The sequence below is a fragment of the Mustela nigripes genome, chromosome 10, assembly GCF_022355385.1.
Source record: "Mustela nigripes isolate SB6536 chromosome 10, MUSNIG.SB6536, whole genome shotgun sequence".
Lineage (NCBI taxonomy): Eukaryota > Metazoa > Chordata > Mammalia > Carnivora > Mustelidae > Mustela > Mustela nigripes.
This window is the reverse complement of record NC_081566.1, coordinates 17,457,244-17,474,559: the sequence shown is the minus strand read 5'-3', so window position 1 is coordinate 17,474,559 and position 17,316 is coordinate 17,457,244. Positions and strand designations below refer to the sequence as shown.

General features: G+C 48.9%; 1 protein-coding gene across 1 annotated transcript in view; it reads right to left on the bottom strand.

The window, feature by feature from the left end:
* Positions 1 to 17,316, bottom strand: part of CACNA1E (calcium voltage-gated channel subunit alpha1 E) — a 494,904-nt gene that overhangs the window by 287,195 nt on the left and 190,393 nt on the right. The window contains exons 5-6 of the mRNA XM_059412718.1: positions 1,481 to 1,586; positions 260 to 399 (exon numbers count right to left, since the gene is read on the bottom strand). Coding sequence (XP_059268701.1) covers positions 260 to 399; positions 1,481 to 1,586 — 246 coding nt within the window. The remainder of the gene's footprint in view (positions 1 to 259; positions 400 to 1,480; positions 1,587 to 17,316) is intronic.

The following is a 17,316-nucleotide window of genomic DNA, read 5'->3' as shown; positions in this document are numbered from 1 at the left end:
AAGCAGAAGCAGCCACACTTTGGTTCTGTAACCTCTACAGAATGCCACAAGCATCCCCACAGAGTACTCGTTCCCCCTGCACATGGGTCACCTATGGTTTAGCCCCGTGAGGAATCTCATCCTTGAACTTTTTTGTTCTGACCCTACTCCCCGCACCGCCTTCCCACCCCTGGGTTCCTTGTACCAGTCACTTCAGGACCACAAGACCACACGGGCACAACCCCTCACACCAGAAAGGACTGACTGGAAAAGGACTCACCCACTGAGGACCACGATGAAGTCCATGACATTCCAGCCATTGCGGAGGTACGAGCCCTTATGGAAGATGAACCCCAGGGCCACAATTTTGATACCAGCTTCAAAGCAAAAGATCCCAATGAAATACGGTTCCGTCTTCTCCTGCGGGATGAGAAGCATGGGTTCTGGTTAAGGGACTGGGGGAATGCAGACAAAGTCACGCCCCGGCCACCCTCTCCACTCTGACTACTCCTCGCTCCTACAGGACATCTGAGTACAAGTGGGAAGTGAGTGCACTCGCTGAAGGACTCGGGGAATGCACAAGCGCACCGGAAGCCTTGGGGAGCCAGCTGCCGGAAGGGATAGGTATGGGGGGTCAGAGTCAAGTCAGACCTCTTCCCAGGAGAGTGGCTGACGTTTCTGGCTTCACCCTGGCAAAGTTGGCTTTTCTTTCCTTTTTTTTTTTTTTTAGATTTTATTTATTTGACAGAAAGAGATCACAAGTAGGCAGAGAGGTAGGCAGAGAGAGAGAGGAAGAAGCAGGCTCCCTGCTGAGCAGAGAGCCCAATACGGGGCTCAATCCCAGGACCCGGAGATCATGACCTGAGCCTTCTTTCTTTGTGTGCTTTGAATGAAAGCCGAAGCCAGAGGCTTAACCCACTGAGCCACCTGGGCACCCCCAGAGTTGGCTTTTCCTCTGCTGGCCTTCACTTACCCTGTAAGCTCGAGGGTTCTCTTCTGCAGGTAATTAGGCTGAAGCCGCTTATGCATACATTTAGATTTTAAGCTATTAGGTTGTCCTCTGTTGGGAGAATACACTAGACACGTGACTCCTTGCTTTAAGGAGAGTACGGACACGACACCTACAAAGCTCAGCACTGTGAAGGCACGTAGGCTTGGAGCACCCTTCTTTCTCCCTCTCGCTTCCCAATCCGTTAGGCAGGGGAGTGAAGTTAATGGCCCCTGCTCCTGCCCTTTCCTCTTGTCTGGCTACCACACCGTGTGTCCACAAGTGTTTGTGATGCCCTCAGAACTTCTGGGAGCGGGAGTTAGAAAGGTCAGTCCTCTCGTCCTTCGGCCTCCCAGTGGGGTTTGTCACCAGCATGTCCCTCAGCAAAGAACAAAGTCCTCACTGAACTGTAGCGGGCGGTGGGGGAGGGGGCCAGGTGAGGAAGCAAAGGAGAAGGGAACCACTGGGGGAGAGAAGGGACTGGGGAAAGAGGAGAAGGAAGGAGGCACATACCAGTCTGCGGGACATCGGGGTCTTGTCATCCTCAGGAAGATGCTGTTCCAGGGCCAAGACAATGCAGTTGGCAATGATGGTGGCCAAAATCATGTACTCAAACGGCGTAGGAAAGATGAAGTTAAGGAACAGATTCACCCAGGAGAGAGGGATGCAGCCTCCCTGATGGATGGCTGTGCACAGAAATACACAAACTGCATCAAACCCCGCGGGCCGTTCGCAGGGCCTGTGCCATCTCTAGCAGCCAGCAGGCGGCCGGGCAGCGGAGGGCCCTTCACGTGGGAAACTACAACCGTTTCTGATTGGGCTCGAAACCCCGAGCACCTTCTCCAACAGAAGGAGAAATGCAGCCAATAAATAATATAGTTAGACATCTGGCCGACACTCCAGCTACTCACGGGATTCAAAGGCACAGCAGGGATGAAGCAGGGCTGAAAACGGAAACGGAAAGATTGAAGAGACTGGGATGCGGCGGCTCCCGCTCGTCCCGCTCCCGCCACGGCGCTGGACGACGATGCTTCAGCAAGGAACCAGCCGTGGCTGTCGGGAGCTGTCTCCGGGAATCACCTCTGGGGTTTCCTCCTCTAGAACCTCTGCTCAGTGGAATAGAAGAGCCTTTGGAAAAAAGAACAGTTCTCTCCATGTGAGCTCTCTTCTATTTCAATAGCCAATTCACAAAAAAATTTAATGCAGTCAGAAGCTTGCCTTGACCCACCCTGTTTCTCCCAAGCTTCTACACAGATAGAAAACAGGGACACATCATGAGTCTGGGTCCAGGTAGCAAAGTTAGGGCATCTAAGAACCAAACTACAAGCGAATGGATAATGATTTCAGGCTTTTCTCTGTTGCATTTCTCTGCAGACCAATGAGGAGGCTCCCTAAGCCCTTCTGCACAGCAGGACTATGATTCAAGTGCCTGCCTGCGGGCTCTTGGGGGCACCACAAGCCCAGGAGGAGTTGGAGGGGGCACTGTTCCCAGAGAGAGAGAGAGGGAATCACCAGCTTCCGGAGTCAAGTCACTCTGCATGCTGGATTTCATTCCGTGACTATTGTTGTGACAAACACAAGTGAGCTGTCACCACAGGTCTTGCCAAGCAACCTATGCTCTGGCAGATTCTGGCATCTGGGACGGAGAAAAGAGTAGATCTGGCCAAGTGGAGGGAAGGCAAGTAACCATCCCCCTTGTCCCATCACCACCTTCCAGGCCTGCTGTGTAGCATGTAGGGCCTAGAGCTTTCCCTAGGGAGGGCAGATCATAATCAGGCCCTGATGCTTTCCCGTACCAGTGCCCATCAGTGGTCAGTGAGCATTCAGGACATCTGTGAGGAAGGGCCGGGCACAGAGCTCCTCCCTGCCGAGGTGACATGGGAAGGAGATGCGAGGTGCCCGTGGCTGCTCAGGCCCAGTGCTGGAAGGGAGGTTGCCTCAGGCGAGACAGGAAGCTGCACCTGAGCTTCGAGACCTCTCCACTGGCTCTCAGCAGTGCCCAGGGCTGTCTCCTCCCTGCCACCAGCACCTGAGTCACCACCCACTCTCCCTCCCACACAGCCCCAGCGCTCACCCAGGACCCACAATCTAGGGACGGCTCTGCTGGCTTCTGTTACTCCAGGGCTTGGCCACCAGATCTGAAGACTGGGTGGGCTCCAAGGCCTTCAGTGCCAGCCCTCTGCCTCCACACCCCACGGTGCCTATTTCCACCCATCCAGTCAGAGGAGAATCTACCCACACACCCAGCCATTCATCTTCCCGCAATTTCTCTCCTACCGAACTCGGTCCCTGAGAGCTAAACATGCCAGCGGACATGCTCCACAGATGTCACCCTTCTTGGGACAACCCCCCCCCCCCCCCCGCCGCCCAACAACACACCCAGGGTGACCAAAACCCACTGACCACAGGGGGCCTTCTTTTCCCTCTCGTCATGGGCTCTGACCCAGAGCTCTGACCAAGTGTAGAGGGACCAGCGCACAGCGAGACCTGGTGTCCCATAAGCCATCTGAAAAGTCTAGCTTGTCCTGGGCCAGGTTCAGACACCTGGAAGCCCCCAGACCCAAACGGTAACACGAGGACGGAAGCAAGGCAGAAGCGGTGGCCCAGGCATACCGGCCTTTTCCTGACCATATGCCGACCAGCCGCTGACGAAGGTCAGGAGAAGAGGAGGGCATCTAGGCCAGTGTTCCTACAATGCAGGCCGCGGGATACACGGATGCTAGTGTCGTAGGAATCTGCAATCAGATCAATGAGGGAAAGCCAGAACTCAGGAGAGTGAGCCGGCTTCCCCCCAGCAGGACTTCTTGGAAGCTTAGGGACTATTATCAACAGCGTCCACTGCCTCCCCCAAAGGCAGTGGGAATGGTATAGAGTATTCCTTTTTTTTTTTTTTTTTTTTTTTTAAGAATTTTTACTTACTTGAGGGAGAGAGAGTGAGCGATCATGAGAGTGGGGTGAGGGGCAGAGGGAGAAGCAGATTCCCTACTGAGCAAGGAGCCCGAGGTGGGACTCGATCCTATGACCCTGGGATCATGACCTGAGCCGAAGGCAGTCGCTTAACCGACTGAGCCCCCAGGCGCCCCGTATGCAGCATTCCTTAACTTGCTTCACCACACCATCGTTTCATCAGACCACCTCTCCTGGGAATGGCGTCAGAGAAGGTATTTGGGAAGCTCTGGTCCAAAGGGCAGATGTCACCGCCGGTCCCCAGGTGTGAGGAGGAGGGCTGCTGCTCCGGCGGGAGGGAAGCTGGCGTCCCTCCCACCTCCTGCCTCATCCTTAGTCGAAGCGGAACCATTCACAAGGTGTGGGCTCAGCTGCCCTTGGCCCTGGCTAGCAGGGCCCTGGCAAGTTCAGAAAAGCGGCTCAGCGGGTCCAAGGCACCCAGCAGGTGACCCGGGAAGCAGGAATGGGGAGTGGCAGACATGATGGGTGTGCCTGGGTTCTAGAATTGCTTTTTGAGGTTCAGGCTTCTACCCCTGAGAACTGCCAAGTGACAGCCACAGACGTCAGTAAATCTGCTTTTAGGTGCTGACTTGAAGGCATGACAGGTCATGGTGGCCATATGCCGCCCCGGGCTCTCTACCCCACAACACCTCCTGGGACTGTGGCAGCCCCTCGGCAGACCCCACTCCCTGCTCCCACGTCCACACCTGCATTTCCCTAGTCGGATCACCTAAGCATACGGCTCCCTTCGAGGACCTGTCAGCTCACCTACTGGAGAACACCCAGGTGCAGATATTTGAGGCTTCTCTGTGACCACCAGGCTAGCTTTGGGAAGGTGTAGCCATCACCACCGCCGGCTGCTCAGGGCAGGAGTAAGGCTCTTGGCCCTAGGTGCTAATGACCCAAACTTTCTGTGACTAACCAAGTATCTGGATGGCCGAGAATTCATGAGGTCTCAGTCAACGGCAGTGCCTAAAGCCCTGGAGGATTCCATCGAAAAGTGAGGGTTTGGTGATTCTCAGGTTCTGAGAAGACCCCATTACCATGCCCTCCCCCATCCATACCCTCTGCCTACATTCTGACATCTAAGGACCCAGGCAGAGCAACAATCCTCTGGCTTGAAGTGTGGAAAGCGGTTAAATGACATATCCTTGGGACAGTTGTCCCTGTAGACCTTAAGGCTCATCTCAACCTCGGGATGAACTTGGGTTTGGGGCAATGAAGAACCTGAGGTGAGGTTCTGCTGCAGAAGCAGAGGTGAAAGAAAGGGCGGTGACGGGTAATCTCGCCAGAGAGCAACCAGTTCCATCTGGGGCCCCGCCACTCTCCCTTCCAGACCTTTCCTCACCCCCTTCTCTTTCTGAAGAAAGCAAGAAGAACAGGCACGTACATGTCAACACTCTAGCCTCCACCTGCAATGGGCTTTCTCCTCTTTTCCAGTCCTGTGTTCAGAACATGCTAGAATTAACCACCCTGTCCGGGAAGGTTTCTCCCTGTGCCCCACAGCTCTTTCTATTGTACAATTTTTTCACCTCTCTTCCTATTTGTCTCCCCAAGAAATTACACTTGAAAGCAAGGACACGTTCTTGTTCATCTCTCCAATGGCAGTGCTTACAGAGCCCCTAGTACACAGCAGGAGCCGACTCAATGCTCAACGCAGGCATGAATGAATGGGAGGCACCCCTGGGAGCAGCAGCACGACATTCACTGGTGCTGGCTCAGGCCCGGGCTCCTGCTCACCCCCACCCTTGGGAGCTGACTCAGAGGTGCCACTCCCGTTTCTTCTCATCTACCCTCATAACTTCAAGCCAAATAAGCTTGGCTCTAAGGCTTGTGGCTCTGCTCTATCTCCCAAGGCAAGAGCCTGGACTGCAAATAATGGTCAACAGGCCAAGGGAATGCACCTCTGGCTTGACAAAGATGTGACCTGGAAAGGTCAAGGAAGCTCCATGTTGCCAAGACCTCAAAGAACAAGGCCCTTCATGAGACAGTAATGGAAGACTGTCCAGACTCTGAGGCCCTCCGTCCAGGAATTCAGTGGCTCCCATCACACTCTGTGGACCCCAGATGCATCCTGGAGAACCGTATCTCTCCCAGGTATCCAGACTGTAGTCGGAGATCTTAAATAAATGGAGCCAGCAGGGCAGTGAGATGTGGGAGCCTGAGGGCACAAGTGTTGCCTGTCTTACCTCCAGACCCCTTGTGTCCATCGCATGGTAGGCAACCAATGATTGTCTTCTAATTAATTAATGAATCAATCAATTGGTAAATGAATGGCATAGAGAAGCGAGAGTCAGAGGTATCTCCTACCTTCTCCACACTGTGTACCCACTTGAACTTTCCGTACTCTAGTCTGTGTATACACATTAGCTATTCAAAAATAGAAACCAGCATGCAGAGAGGATCCCTTCAATGTAAAAAGGATTTTTTAAAAAGGAGCAAAGGAAAAAAAATCTGTCACACTAGAAGGATAATGAGTTTTCTTGGGGGTAGTGGGGTTATTTTCACTTTCTTCTCTACCCCTTTACACATTGTCTTGAGTGTTATAATGAGTATGCATTAGTTTATAATTATAAAATCAATGTATTCTGAATATAAAATATGTATTTTGAAAAAACACAAGCCAACACAATAAAACCATCCCAACCTGAGGGTCAGGGAAATTAGTACAAGGTTTCTGAGAGGATCTAAGGCAGGATAACAAAGGGACAGGACCCAAGGAGGAAATGGCAGTGAAAGTGCTCTGAAACCCCCCAAGACGCCTCTGCTCCCGTATGTGTCTCACTATCTGTTCACCAGGGGCCTCATTTCATCCACTTTCCTGGCAATCTCCCCAAACACCCCTTCACTCCACTCTCCCCCTGAGCCCATTAATGAGGACCTCTGTCGCTCCATCTCTACCCCTCCCGTCTAGCAGCTTCAAGACAATCATTAGGGAAATGACAAAAATAGGTTCGCTTATTGATTTATCTCCTTTACCCGGTGCTCCTTCCTTCCAACGGTTGACTTGTTTCCTTAGCAACACAGCTAATTTGAGCAGCACTACTTGGCCTGCACACCTGCCATTTGTTCATTTCCTTCCTGAGGCGCAGAAAGCCAGGGCGAGGAAGAGGGCTGCCCCATAGGCCACAGTTGTGGTGCTGGCTCTGCTTGTCACCAGGGCCCTGGGGACCCGTCCCGGGACAAGAGCCCTCCTTTGGCCTGGACCACCAGAGCCTCACCTGCCAACACCTCTCGGGGCAGGTCTGCAGGCACAGGACCGGGAGAGACTTAGGACTCTAGCAGCACACCTGGGGAGCTCCAGGGGAAACCTGCATCTTCACCACCACCAGGATGCTGATCCTAGGACCCCTCAGCTCCTGGCTGTGTCCTCTCAGAGCTGTGACATCAGAGCTCACTAAGGAGACTACCCGTACTCAGAGAGGCCGAGAGGCCACAAGGGACAGAATGCTGTGCTCTCTCCCTGACTCCAGGCCCTAATGGCGAATGCGCTTTCGTGGGGAGCAGACTGTGGCCACTTACGCACTTCCTCAAAACTCCTGGGGGAGCCAAGATAACCCCCGAGTCTCAGGGGAGGCTTATCCCAGTCACCTTTACCCATTTCCACTCCTCACCCCCACAGCCCAGAACACTCACCTGGCAAGATCTGTCTCCGTTCCCTCCTTTCCATACCAGCGGCCTATTTTTGGAGGTCGAATTCTAAGAGATGAAAGAGGCCTCAGAAGATGGCCTGGGCCATTCTAGTGGGATGTTAACTCAAAGACAGTCAGAGGGAAGGGGCCCTGATGAATCTGTGATTCCCTGGAGCACTACACCAGAGAGACATTTTACATATGAATGATAATGAAATACAGCTATACAGCTCTCCAAGTCTTTCAGACTACTTTTTTTTTTTTTTTTTTTTTAATGAGAAGAACCAGAATCTTCCTGGAAACCTACAATGCAATGGAGAAATACAGATTGGTAACGGGAAACCAGAGCCAGGGTTCCCACTGCAAAATCTGCCCCAATGTGGCACTCAAGGCAGGGGAAAGCACCGCCATCCATTCCCGCAGAACCAAACACCAAATACAGAAGAATCAAAGTCTAAAATGATCCATGAATATAAAGTCCTTTGAAAACCAGTAAGGTGCTACACAAATGCACAGTCATTTTTATTACCCTACTAAATCACTCTTAAGTATCTACTGTGACTCTAAGCTTTGGGATAAGCAACAGTTTGAGCTCATAGCCTCCAGGAGTGGGCTGGCGGGCTGCAGCCGGGAGCTGACACTGAAAAGACCCACCACAATAAAGGATATGAAAAAAAAAATTATGGTAATGGGCCTCCGGGAAGAGAGCAAAGACATTTGGCCCCGAACCTCCTGGGAATATGGAAAGCACATCCAAACACCAGTCCCCAGAGGAGGATTTATGAAGCTGATGGCTCTGATGCAATCTCTCCCAGCGATTAGAGGGGGCATTAATCACCGCCAAGGCCAGGGCTAAGAACAGGAGGGATTGAACCATCACAGAAGTCCGACTCCAGCTCCCACAGACCCTGATGGAAAAGCAGTGAGATCATGCTGGTGACATCACATCCCCCTCGCCTGGGCTGCTGAGAACCATACACCTGTCCTGGAGGGACCAGGAAACTGACAAGACAGACCTTGTGCCTCAAACCCAGACAGAAGAGCTGCCTCCTGGCCTGTCCACACAAGCCAAGCGTGCAGGCCTTCAACCCTTTAGACTAGAAAGAAAATTAACCCCCACCCTGGTAAAACAGGCCTGGGGCCAGCTCTCCTTCCTGGAAAGGTGCCTCGATTTTTGCCCAGATCATGGTATGAAGTGAGAGCAAGTATGCGGTAAAAGATGGAAATCCAAGGGAGCCCCCTAACGCCTCTTGGCCTGCCTTCTCCGCCTCATCTCAACCAGCCCGGGTGGAAGGCCAGGTTAAGAGCCAAACTGAGGCCCAAGGATCCTGGCTCAGAGGCTAATGGGCTCCTGCATGGGATCCTCCCGCATTTATCCCACTGGCTCCTGTGGCTGACTCAGGAGGACAGTGCAGCCCAAAGACCAATCCAGAAAGGGGAGCAGACGGAAGGACTGTATTCCTTGGGGTTCTGAGGGACTACAGATGAATCTTTCCATTTCCTGAAAAACAATGTTAATCCTCTAAGCTTATCAACACATGAACCGCCCTCCTCTCTGGAGCAAGTCACACCCTCAATTCCATTCCCTTCTCTTGTCTCAGCTCCTCCATGTTAAATCTCCGGCCTCCGGCCTGGGCTGATCGGCGGCCCACACAGGGCCACCGCCGGGGCGGGAGGGCTCCTTGCCTGTGCTTCTCCATGCGGCAGTGCCATGGGGGCAAATCTGGAAATTCGCACAGCATCTCCTCCGCCCTTCCTGCTCCCCGGATGGGAGAAATGCAGTTAACGAGCAGAAGAATGCCGAGAAGGCTCTCCAGACCTCATGATGTCCCACTTCACTAGCATCACTCTCCTTATCGCATTTTTTCTCGCCACCCAACTTCGTTTAAAAAGAAAAAAAAAATCAGATTGAAAAGCCAAACCCCTTTTCTTTTTTAAAACAAAACAAAACAAAAATGGATCACGTGACTTCCAGCCTTAACATCAGTTTTTTAACTTTGGTTTCCATGGTGGTGGGATGCAACCTACCATCACCATGACAACAGCTGCTTCGGTTCAAATTCACCATCTGACAGGCAGTCCTGAACACACACGCACACCTCTCCCGTTCTCTCTTTCTCTCGCTCTCTGTCAAGGAGATGGAAATACCATTACACCTACTCCTAAACACTTAAATCCTAATGAATGAAAGACAAAGAAAGCAATATTGAGAACACAGCAAAGAGGCAGAGACCCCCCCCACACACACACACACATACACAACCGGTCCCTAAAAGGCTCTCTCTTGCAGCCACAGTCCCCTCCCTGCTCTCCTAGGGAGGTCAATGGACTCAGTTCCTCAACCAAAAAAGGTCCCAAGCATCACCCTTTTAATACCGGCTGTGAAGGAAGCCACATTCAACCCTCCATTGCTTTTTGACCAAAAACTCTTATCTGACTCCCATATCCCTGGCCCTATATAAAAGGACTGACAGGAAGTTCATGGTATTTCTAATTTGGTTAACTCACCCTGAGCTGAGCCCCAGACTCATCTGGGCCCCAGTTCCAAGAGAATGGGGAGTGACAGTTCTGAGGAAATGAAGGCAGCTTTCCTCCTTTTGCCTCAGTTTCAGTCAGGTGGATATGTCTTAACAAATTCACTTGCTATGCGTTTGACTAAATCCTGGACTCAAAAGGCTGTCATTCAACACCCAGTTTTGGTGATCAGGGGACAGATGATTGAACACTACAGAAAAGGGAAGAAAGGAACAGGGAATATTAAAAGGCTCTGGAAGAAAACAAAACAGCAGCGGGAAAATAACCTGTTTCAGAAACCAGGATTGGTGTTTTGATGATACTCTGACAAATTTGAGCCCATCAAGAGTTCTGGCAACAATGTACATCCGAGGGAAAGAAGAATGGGGGCTGGAACCGGCAACCACACCCCAAACTATCCCCTAACTTCACATCCACACTTGATTCATGGGGTGACAGACAGCAGCTGAATGTACAAAGAAAATGAAAAACCTCTAATGAAAGAGTCCACAGATCATCTGTGAGAGAATTTTGGTTTTCCTCTGAAAACCCAGAACCTATACCCTAGTGTCCAAAAACACCCATTGAGCCTGCAAACCACTAGAGAAAATGTTAAAGGCACTGAGGATACACAGCTTGGGAAGGGAAGGTTGGAGAGAGACATCATTGCTGCTTTCAAATATCGGAAGGACTAGCTTATGATGGGGGCTTAGACATTGTCTACGTTATTCTGGAGGCTAAGACCAAGACCAAAAAGACCAAAGACCACCCACAGGTAGATCAGAGAAAATACAGAGAAGAAGCTTCACTCTTCTCTAAGTGAATGGATAACTTCGTTAAGCAGTAAAATGAAGGTTGTACCAACAAATGCTTAATGACCAGTCACCTGAAAAGATGAAAAGCCCTGGTGTATAGCATTTGCCTATTTCTGGAGTGTAAATACTCTTTCCATAACTAATTTCTAGCTCCCAGTTTGACAGCAATGCACATGAAGTTACAAAGATACACACAAGGAGTACACAAGAGCTGGGACTGGCCAGTTCCCATTCATCATTTACTGGAAGTCAAGAATATCGAGGCAGAGATTCCTGTATTTGATGGCAGTCGAGATGGATCAACCCTTGTTGCTAACAAGGGGTTAAGAGATGGATAGGAAGCAAGGTCAATGAGTCTTCAGTCACTTGCTCAAGGGCCTCCTGGGTCAGCATGACTCACGGTGGTCCTCGGCCTCAAGTTGCCCACTTAGCCAGACCTGCGTTCATGAAGTCTGGAGCGCCACCCTTATCGCAGAAGGCAGGACCTGTGCAGCTGGATGTGGGCCAGAAGCAGCACGGCTGAATGGTGTGCCACTGCCATGAAGCACAACAATTAATTAATCACCCCATTATCTCAGGCTGACGTCTGGGGTACCCCCAGGTTCCTGCTATCTCACCATGACCTGCAAAATAACTGAGAGGAACCAGCCAACACACACCATGAAAGCACAATCCCAAAAGACAGAAACACATCCCATAAAAGGCTCATGTATCATTCTAGAAGATCAGGGGATCTCAGCCTTGGCTGCACACAGAATGACCTGGAAACCTTTCCAAAATTAAAGATATGGGTGTCCTATCTCTAGAAATTCTGATTTGTCTCAGGTGCCATCTGGGGATGAGCATTTCTAGAAGCTCCCACACTGATTCTAATGAGCAGTAAAGAACACTGCTGGAAACACAGCACAGCAGTAAAGAACACTGCTGCCGATGCTGGAGGCCATGAAACCTAATGGTATCCTCAACTCAGGGAGATAACAACAGGAGAAACTAGACTCTGAGAAGCGCCAAGGTAAGAACCAGAAGATGTCTTATGGTTCTATTAACTGTTCCATTACATCCCTTTTACAGATGTAGATAGAGAGATCTGAGGTGCAAGGAGACTGTTCCAGAGCCAGGACTAGAAACCTCCATGGATTTATAGCCCCACCCCCGGAGAAGCTTAGGAATCCGTTATCAGAACAACCAAGTAAAACTCCCTGGTTTCCTGACTTGAAATGAACGTTCTCAAAGACAGACATCTTTTTATTTGAGTTTACTTCCTCCATGGGCAGACTACTCAATTGTTCTCAAGAGTCCATTTCTTAAGGTAGAATCTGGAAGGTTTACCTTTCCTAAGGCCACTCACGAGTCCAGGAAGCACTCTGAGATGAGTGCTTGCCAGAGCTACCGTATGCTGAGACATGGTTTTGGTTCTATACTGGGCAGAAGCCCACTGCCTACTGAAAAGAGCACTATCAATTCATTTAGTTCTCATAAAGGATTCTCTTTGGCAACATTTTTGGGAAAGCAGAACATTAACCATTGTTCGGAATCACTATTTCTCATTCTTGTTGGATCAGTGCTAGCTGGCTTCTCTTGAATTAACCTTCTCTTATCCATTCCTACTCCTTAATTAAATCCGTCCTTATTCACCAAAATCCCTATTTCCAGCCTCTTATGCCCCAGCCCAAGACAACACTAAAACACGTACTTACTAATAAAAGGGTAAGAAGTCCTCAGAAAAGGACAAAGGAGCTAGAAGGAAGACAACTGAGCCGAGAGAGGGTACTGAGGAAACGAAGGAGGAAATGTGATCAAAGGATCCCTGGATTTAAGAGTCAGGAACCCTAGTTCTAGCCCCCTTCTTGTCACCTGCTGAGAGTTTCTCTTAGGTCACTGTTAACTCCGATAAACTATGACTCTGTGGTGGTAACGGGCAATATGATGGGAAAAGAGTGAAGGATACAGGAGAAGCGTCCATTACTACAATTGGGGGAAGCCATTTTGATGACGTCACTAATGAGAACATCGAACAATAACATCCAAAATGGAAATCCTGGCATGCCTAGGAATACCTTGAAAGCGTCCAAAGCGGATGGAAACGTTTCTTAATTTTCAAGAACAGGAGCTCCATGACAAGCTGCGTTGGCCTAAGACTTCACTAGAAGATAGCTAATAAAAAGTTAGAATCCTCGTAATGGTGGCCTGGCACTGAACATCAAGCTGCTTTTCTATAAACCTACACTCTGTATAAGAGTCTGAGAATCTTTCCCACAGTCTCCTGTCCCCCCAACTCCCATTTCCTTTAAAATCTGCAAAGGCAGAAGCATTCAGTAAGATAAAAGTTCAAGAAAGAGTTGTTAAAGTTGACTGCTTCACACAGTAACTTACAACTATGGGCATCCCGGAAAAGAGATTCCTTAGAGGGCTGGGAGAAAGAAAACGGACTTTACATGCTAATATTGAAAGGGGAGGAAGAACTGGGATTTCCCAAAGGTCCTATACAGAGCGATGAAGAAGTATGGCAGCGGAGTTTCTGGTGAAGGGAAAACAAAACAGCACAATGCCCTAATTCCAACAAGAGCTTGCATTCCAATGACACAGCGCAAGATGTCTCAGATCCATGTCATGATGACCATGATGATGGGTAAGAGATCTTTGGTCTTCTCCCATCTACTGATGCTTTACTCTTCCATGGGTTTAGCTTCACCCCCAGTGGGTGCAACAGATACAGGCAAGCAGTTCACACTCATCCTAAAAAGATGCTCCATTAGGGAAGAGCGCCTGCCGGTCTCTGGTCTGAGCTGAAGCAGTGCGCTACAATAGAAAGAGAGCAGTCCATGGAACCAGGGAGATCACATCTACCTGCAACCTTGGGCTAATCATCTGTAACAGGAGAACAACATTCCCTTCACAGGGAACTAAATGACAGATGTCCCTAAAACACGCACAGAGTGTCACACAACAGGCATTGATTAATGGCATAGTGAGGAATGGATGGCACGCTAGGCCTGGGTCACGGTCCCATGGAATGTCAGTAAAATTATTTGACAAAAGTACATGAAGGTAAGAGAAAACGAAAGGGTTAAGTGTATGACTGTGGGGGATTGTTCAGAACCCAGCCTGCTTCACAGCAGAAGTGTGGACAGCTGTTGGGACAGTTCTCATCTTCCGCAATCTATTCCTTTGCTTCGCGCTCTTGAGCCTGTCTACTGATATTTGTAACAGAAACGAGCTGGGGCTTTTTGAGCCTTGGCATTCAGGAGTGGGCATCTGTTACTCCCTAATCATCACCATGGAAAGAGGTTACCCAGAAACTATGTAACATCCTCCTCTTAAGTGGGGGGGGGGAGGTCATTGTGATCCCCCAAATAAATAAATATAGACATACATAACTCTTTCTGAGAAGGGAGTGTTATTTTGCCAAAAGGCTCAGATCCTCTGAATTCACATGGGCCCGTATTCCTAGGACCTGCCCCTGCCTTGTGTTACCACCTCCGCCCACCCAGGCCACCTCCAGACAAGCCCACGCCCTTCAACTGCTCCTCATATCAACAGATCAGGAGAACACATGCATCCCCGAACATCCATATGGCTCAGTTATTTCATAAACACAAATTCCCATGCAAATACAACCCAAAGTTAGCAGAAAGAAGAGGCAATTCCTTTAACATTTTTTAAATTTCTTTTAAACCCTCCACCTGGTTTGCGGAAGCCAAGTGGTACATCTGAGTTCTCCATCCACAGCCACACCAGGATCCAGTGCCCTCAGGGAAAATGCCCTCCAGGATCCTGGTCAGGGGACCTTTGTCAAGCTCATTTAGGCAAATGTGCAAGAGAAGCCTTGGAGGTTTCCCCTCCCCCTACATCCCTCTAATCCTTTCAGAAGCTTCTTCAACAGTCAATGGAGTCCAATCCCGACTCCCTTCTCTGACAGAACAGACATGCAGACCCAGAATACTTAGAAACCTAAACAGGTGGCACCTGGGTGGCTCAGTGGGTTAAAGCCTCTGCCTTCGGCTCAGGTCATGATCCCAGGGTCCTGGGATCGAGCCCCGCATCGGGCTCTCTGCTCTGCAGGAAGCCTGCTTCCTCCCCTCTCTCTCTCTGCCTGCCTCTCTGCCTACTTGTGATTCCTCTCTCTCCGTCAAATAAATAAAATCTTAAAAAAAAAAAAAAAGAAACCTAAACAGGTAAGGAGTAATTCACCAGAAGGCCAACAGCCCCTGAGAAGGAGATCTGCTCGTAGGCCATGCTTGGACTCCAGGACAGATCCTTCCCCGTGTCATCTGAAACCTGTGGCTACCATTTTTGTACAAACAAAACCAAAATCTACTGTGTTAGTGTAAGCCAGAGGGTTCTGAATATCTAATCTGCTTTTATGAAAAGCTTGCTGGGAAAATTCCGCCTCTTATTGCTCCTGAAGATATCTTTTCTGGGTTATAAATCCAGATATGTCCTTAGGGATAGTATCAGTGTAAAATCGGTATTAGAAACACGCAAAGAAAGATAGGCTTTGATGTAGGTATTTTAAAAACTTATCTTAAAAAAAAGTAAACTTGGTAACTTTGAGATGGGGGAAAAAAGGCTCCTGGGAAGACCAGACAGAGCCCCTACTCTGAGCCAGGCTTCCAGTTCTCTCTGGCTGTGTAAGTGGGCAAGTTAGTTAACCTCTCCACACCTTAATCCCCCAACTGTGGGGTGTGGAAAACAAGAATGCGTGTCTCTGTAGAACTGCTACAATGAATCAATGCAATGATCTGTGGGATAAATTTAGCACAGTAATCCGGTACCTCATAAATACTTGATTAATATTAGCTCTACCCACATTAATGCTAGTACTAATTTCTATCGTGTTTACAAAGGGCTCTCATACCCATGAGTCTTGCAAGCTAGGCAAGTAGAGAATGTGATTTCCCCCTCACACCTGAAATCCCTGAGGCTCACAGAGGTTGCAAAAGCGACTCGAGGTCACCTGAATGTTAAGTGCAGCCGTGCTCAGCCTAAAACCTGACAAGAATCAGAAGAAAGGAGATGGTATTATTGGAAGGAAACTTAATTGCAGGGGTTCATTATTGATTCACCCAGTGCTAACCAGATACTAGCAGCTAAGCTGCAGTCATGGCTTACTACATGCCAAACACTATCCTAACATTTTACACGCGCTATCCTAACCTGATCTCCTCAAAAATCCTATTCCTGTTTCCATTTGATGTTTGAGGACTCTGAAACACAGCAAAGTTAAGTCGCTTTCCTGAGGCACACAGCTAGAAAGTTGTGGAAATGGTACCCAGGTCTGAATCCAGAGGTCAGTTCTTAACCTTGACTCTAGTGCTTCCAAGCCAGAGACTGGTACATCCTAATAGTAAGGCGAAGCTTTCACCATCATCTGATTCCGGGCACCGGATCAGATGATGTCTAATATCCCTTCAACTTTGAGATTCTAGGCTTCAATACTTCTTTTTTCTAGTAAAGAAATAAAATATATCTAAGTGAATCTCTGAAAATGATATTTAGTGTGGACTTTGATGAAAGTAGAACACTATATCCTAGCCTAAAAATAGACACGAAATAGTCATAAAAGCATGTATTGATTCAGCAAAGCATGCGACACGAGTATCTTGTATAAAATTCTTGCAGAATAAAGAAATAGAAGCTGGCTAAAGAATAGTACAGAAAATTCAAGAAAAGCTGAACAGTCGAGTACTGACCAATACACTAATGACAAGCAGAAGGGAAGTCCCCAATTCTAACCATATGTGTACCAGTTACTTGAAGGAAAGTATAAAAAGCCCATGCTTATCCTGTCTGCAGAGGACGTAGAGCTCCGAGCAGAGATCTCACTTACTAAAGAGCAGAGGCTGAAGACAATATGTAGTAGAAATCACTTAAATTCTGGAGTCAGAACACTGCAGTTCAAGTCCACTAGTGGTGACCTCGGGCAAGTGATTTAATCTTCTATAGTCTGTTTTTCTGTATTTACAATCGGGATAATAGTTATCTCACTGCATGGTTGTTTTGTTTAAATGTAGAGAGTCTTGGGGCATCTGGGTGGCTCAGTCAGTTGGGCGTCCAACTCTTGATTTTGGTTCAGGTTGTGATCTCGGGGTCGGGAGATTGAGCTCAGCATTGGTCTCTTCCCTGAGCGTGCAGCCTGCTTGATATTCTCTCTCTCCCTCTCCCATGTGTCCCTCCTTGCTCTTGAACATGTTGGACACACTCTCCCTCTCAGATAGCTAGATAAATGCAGAATCTGAAATTTGATGAATGCCCACTGAATGTTAGTTCCCTGTCCCCGCTTGTAAAGGATCTCTATAAGAAGGACTGTTGCACCAAAAGATAAAACGTACTTGAAATAAATATAAAGTCCTGAATTTAGACTCAAAAATTAAATTGAGAACGAAGTGAGAGAAAGCTAATTCTGTCACCAATTCATATAAAAGATCCAGGGTTTATTGCT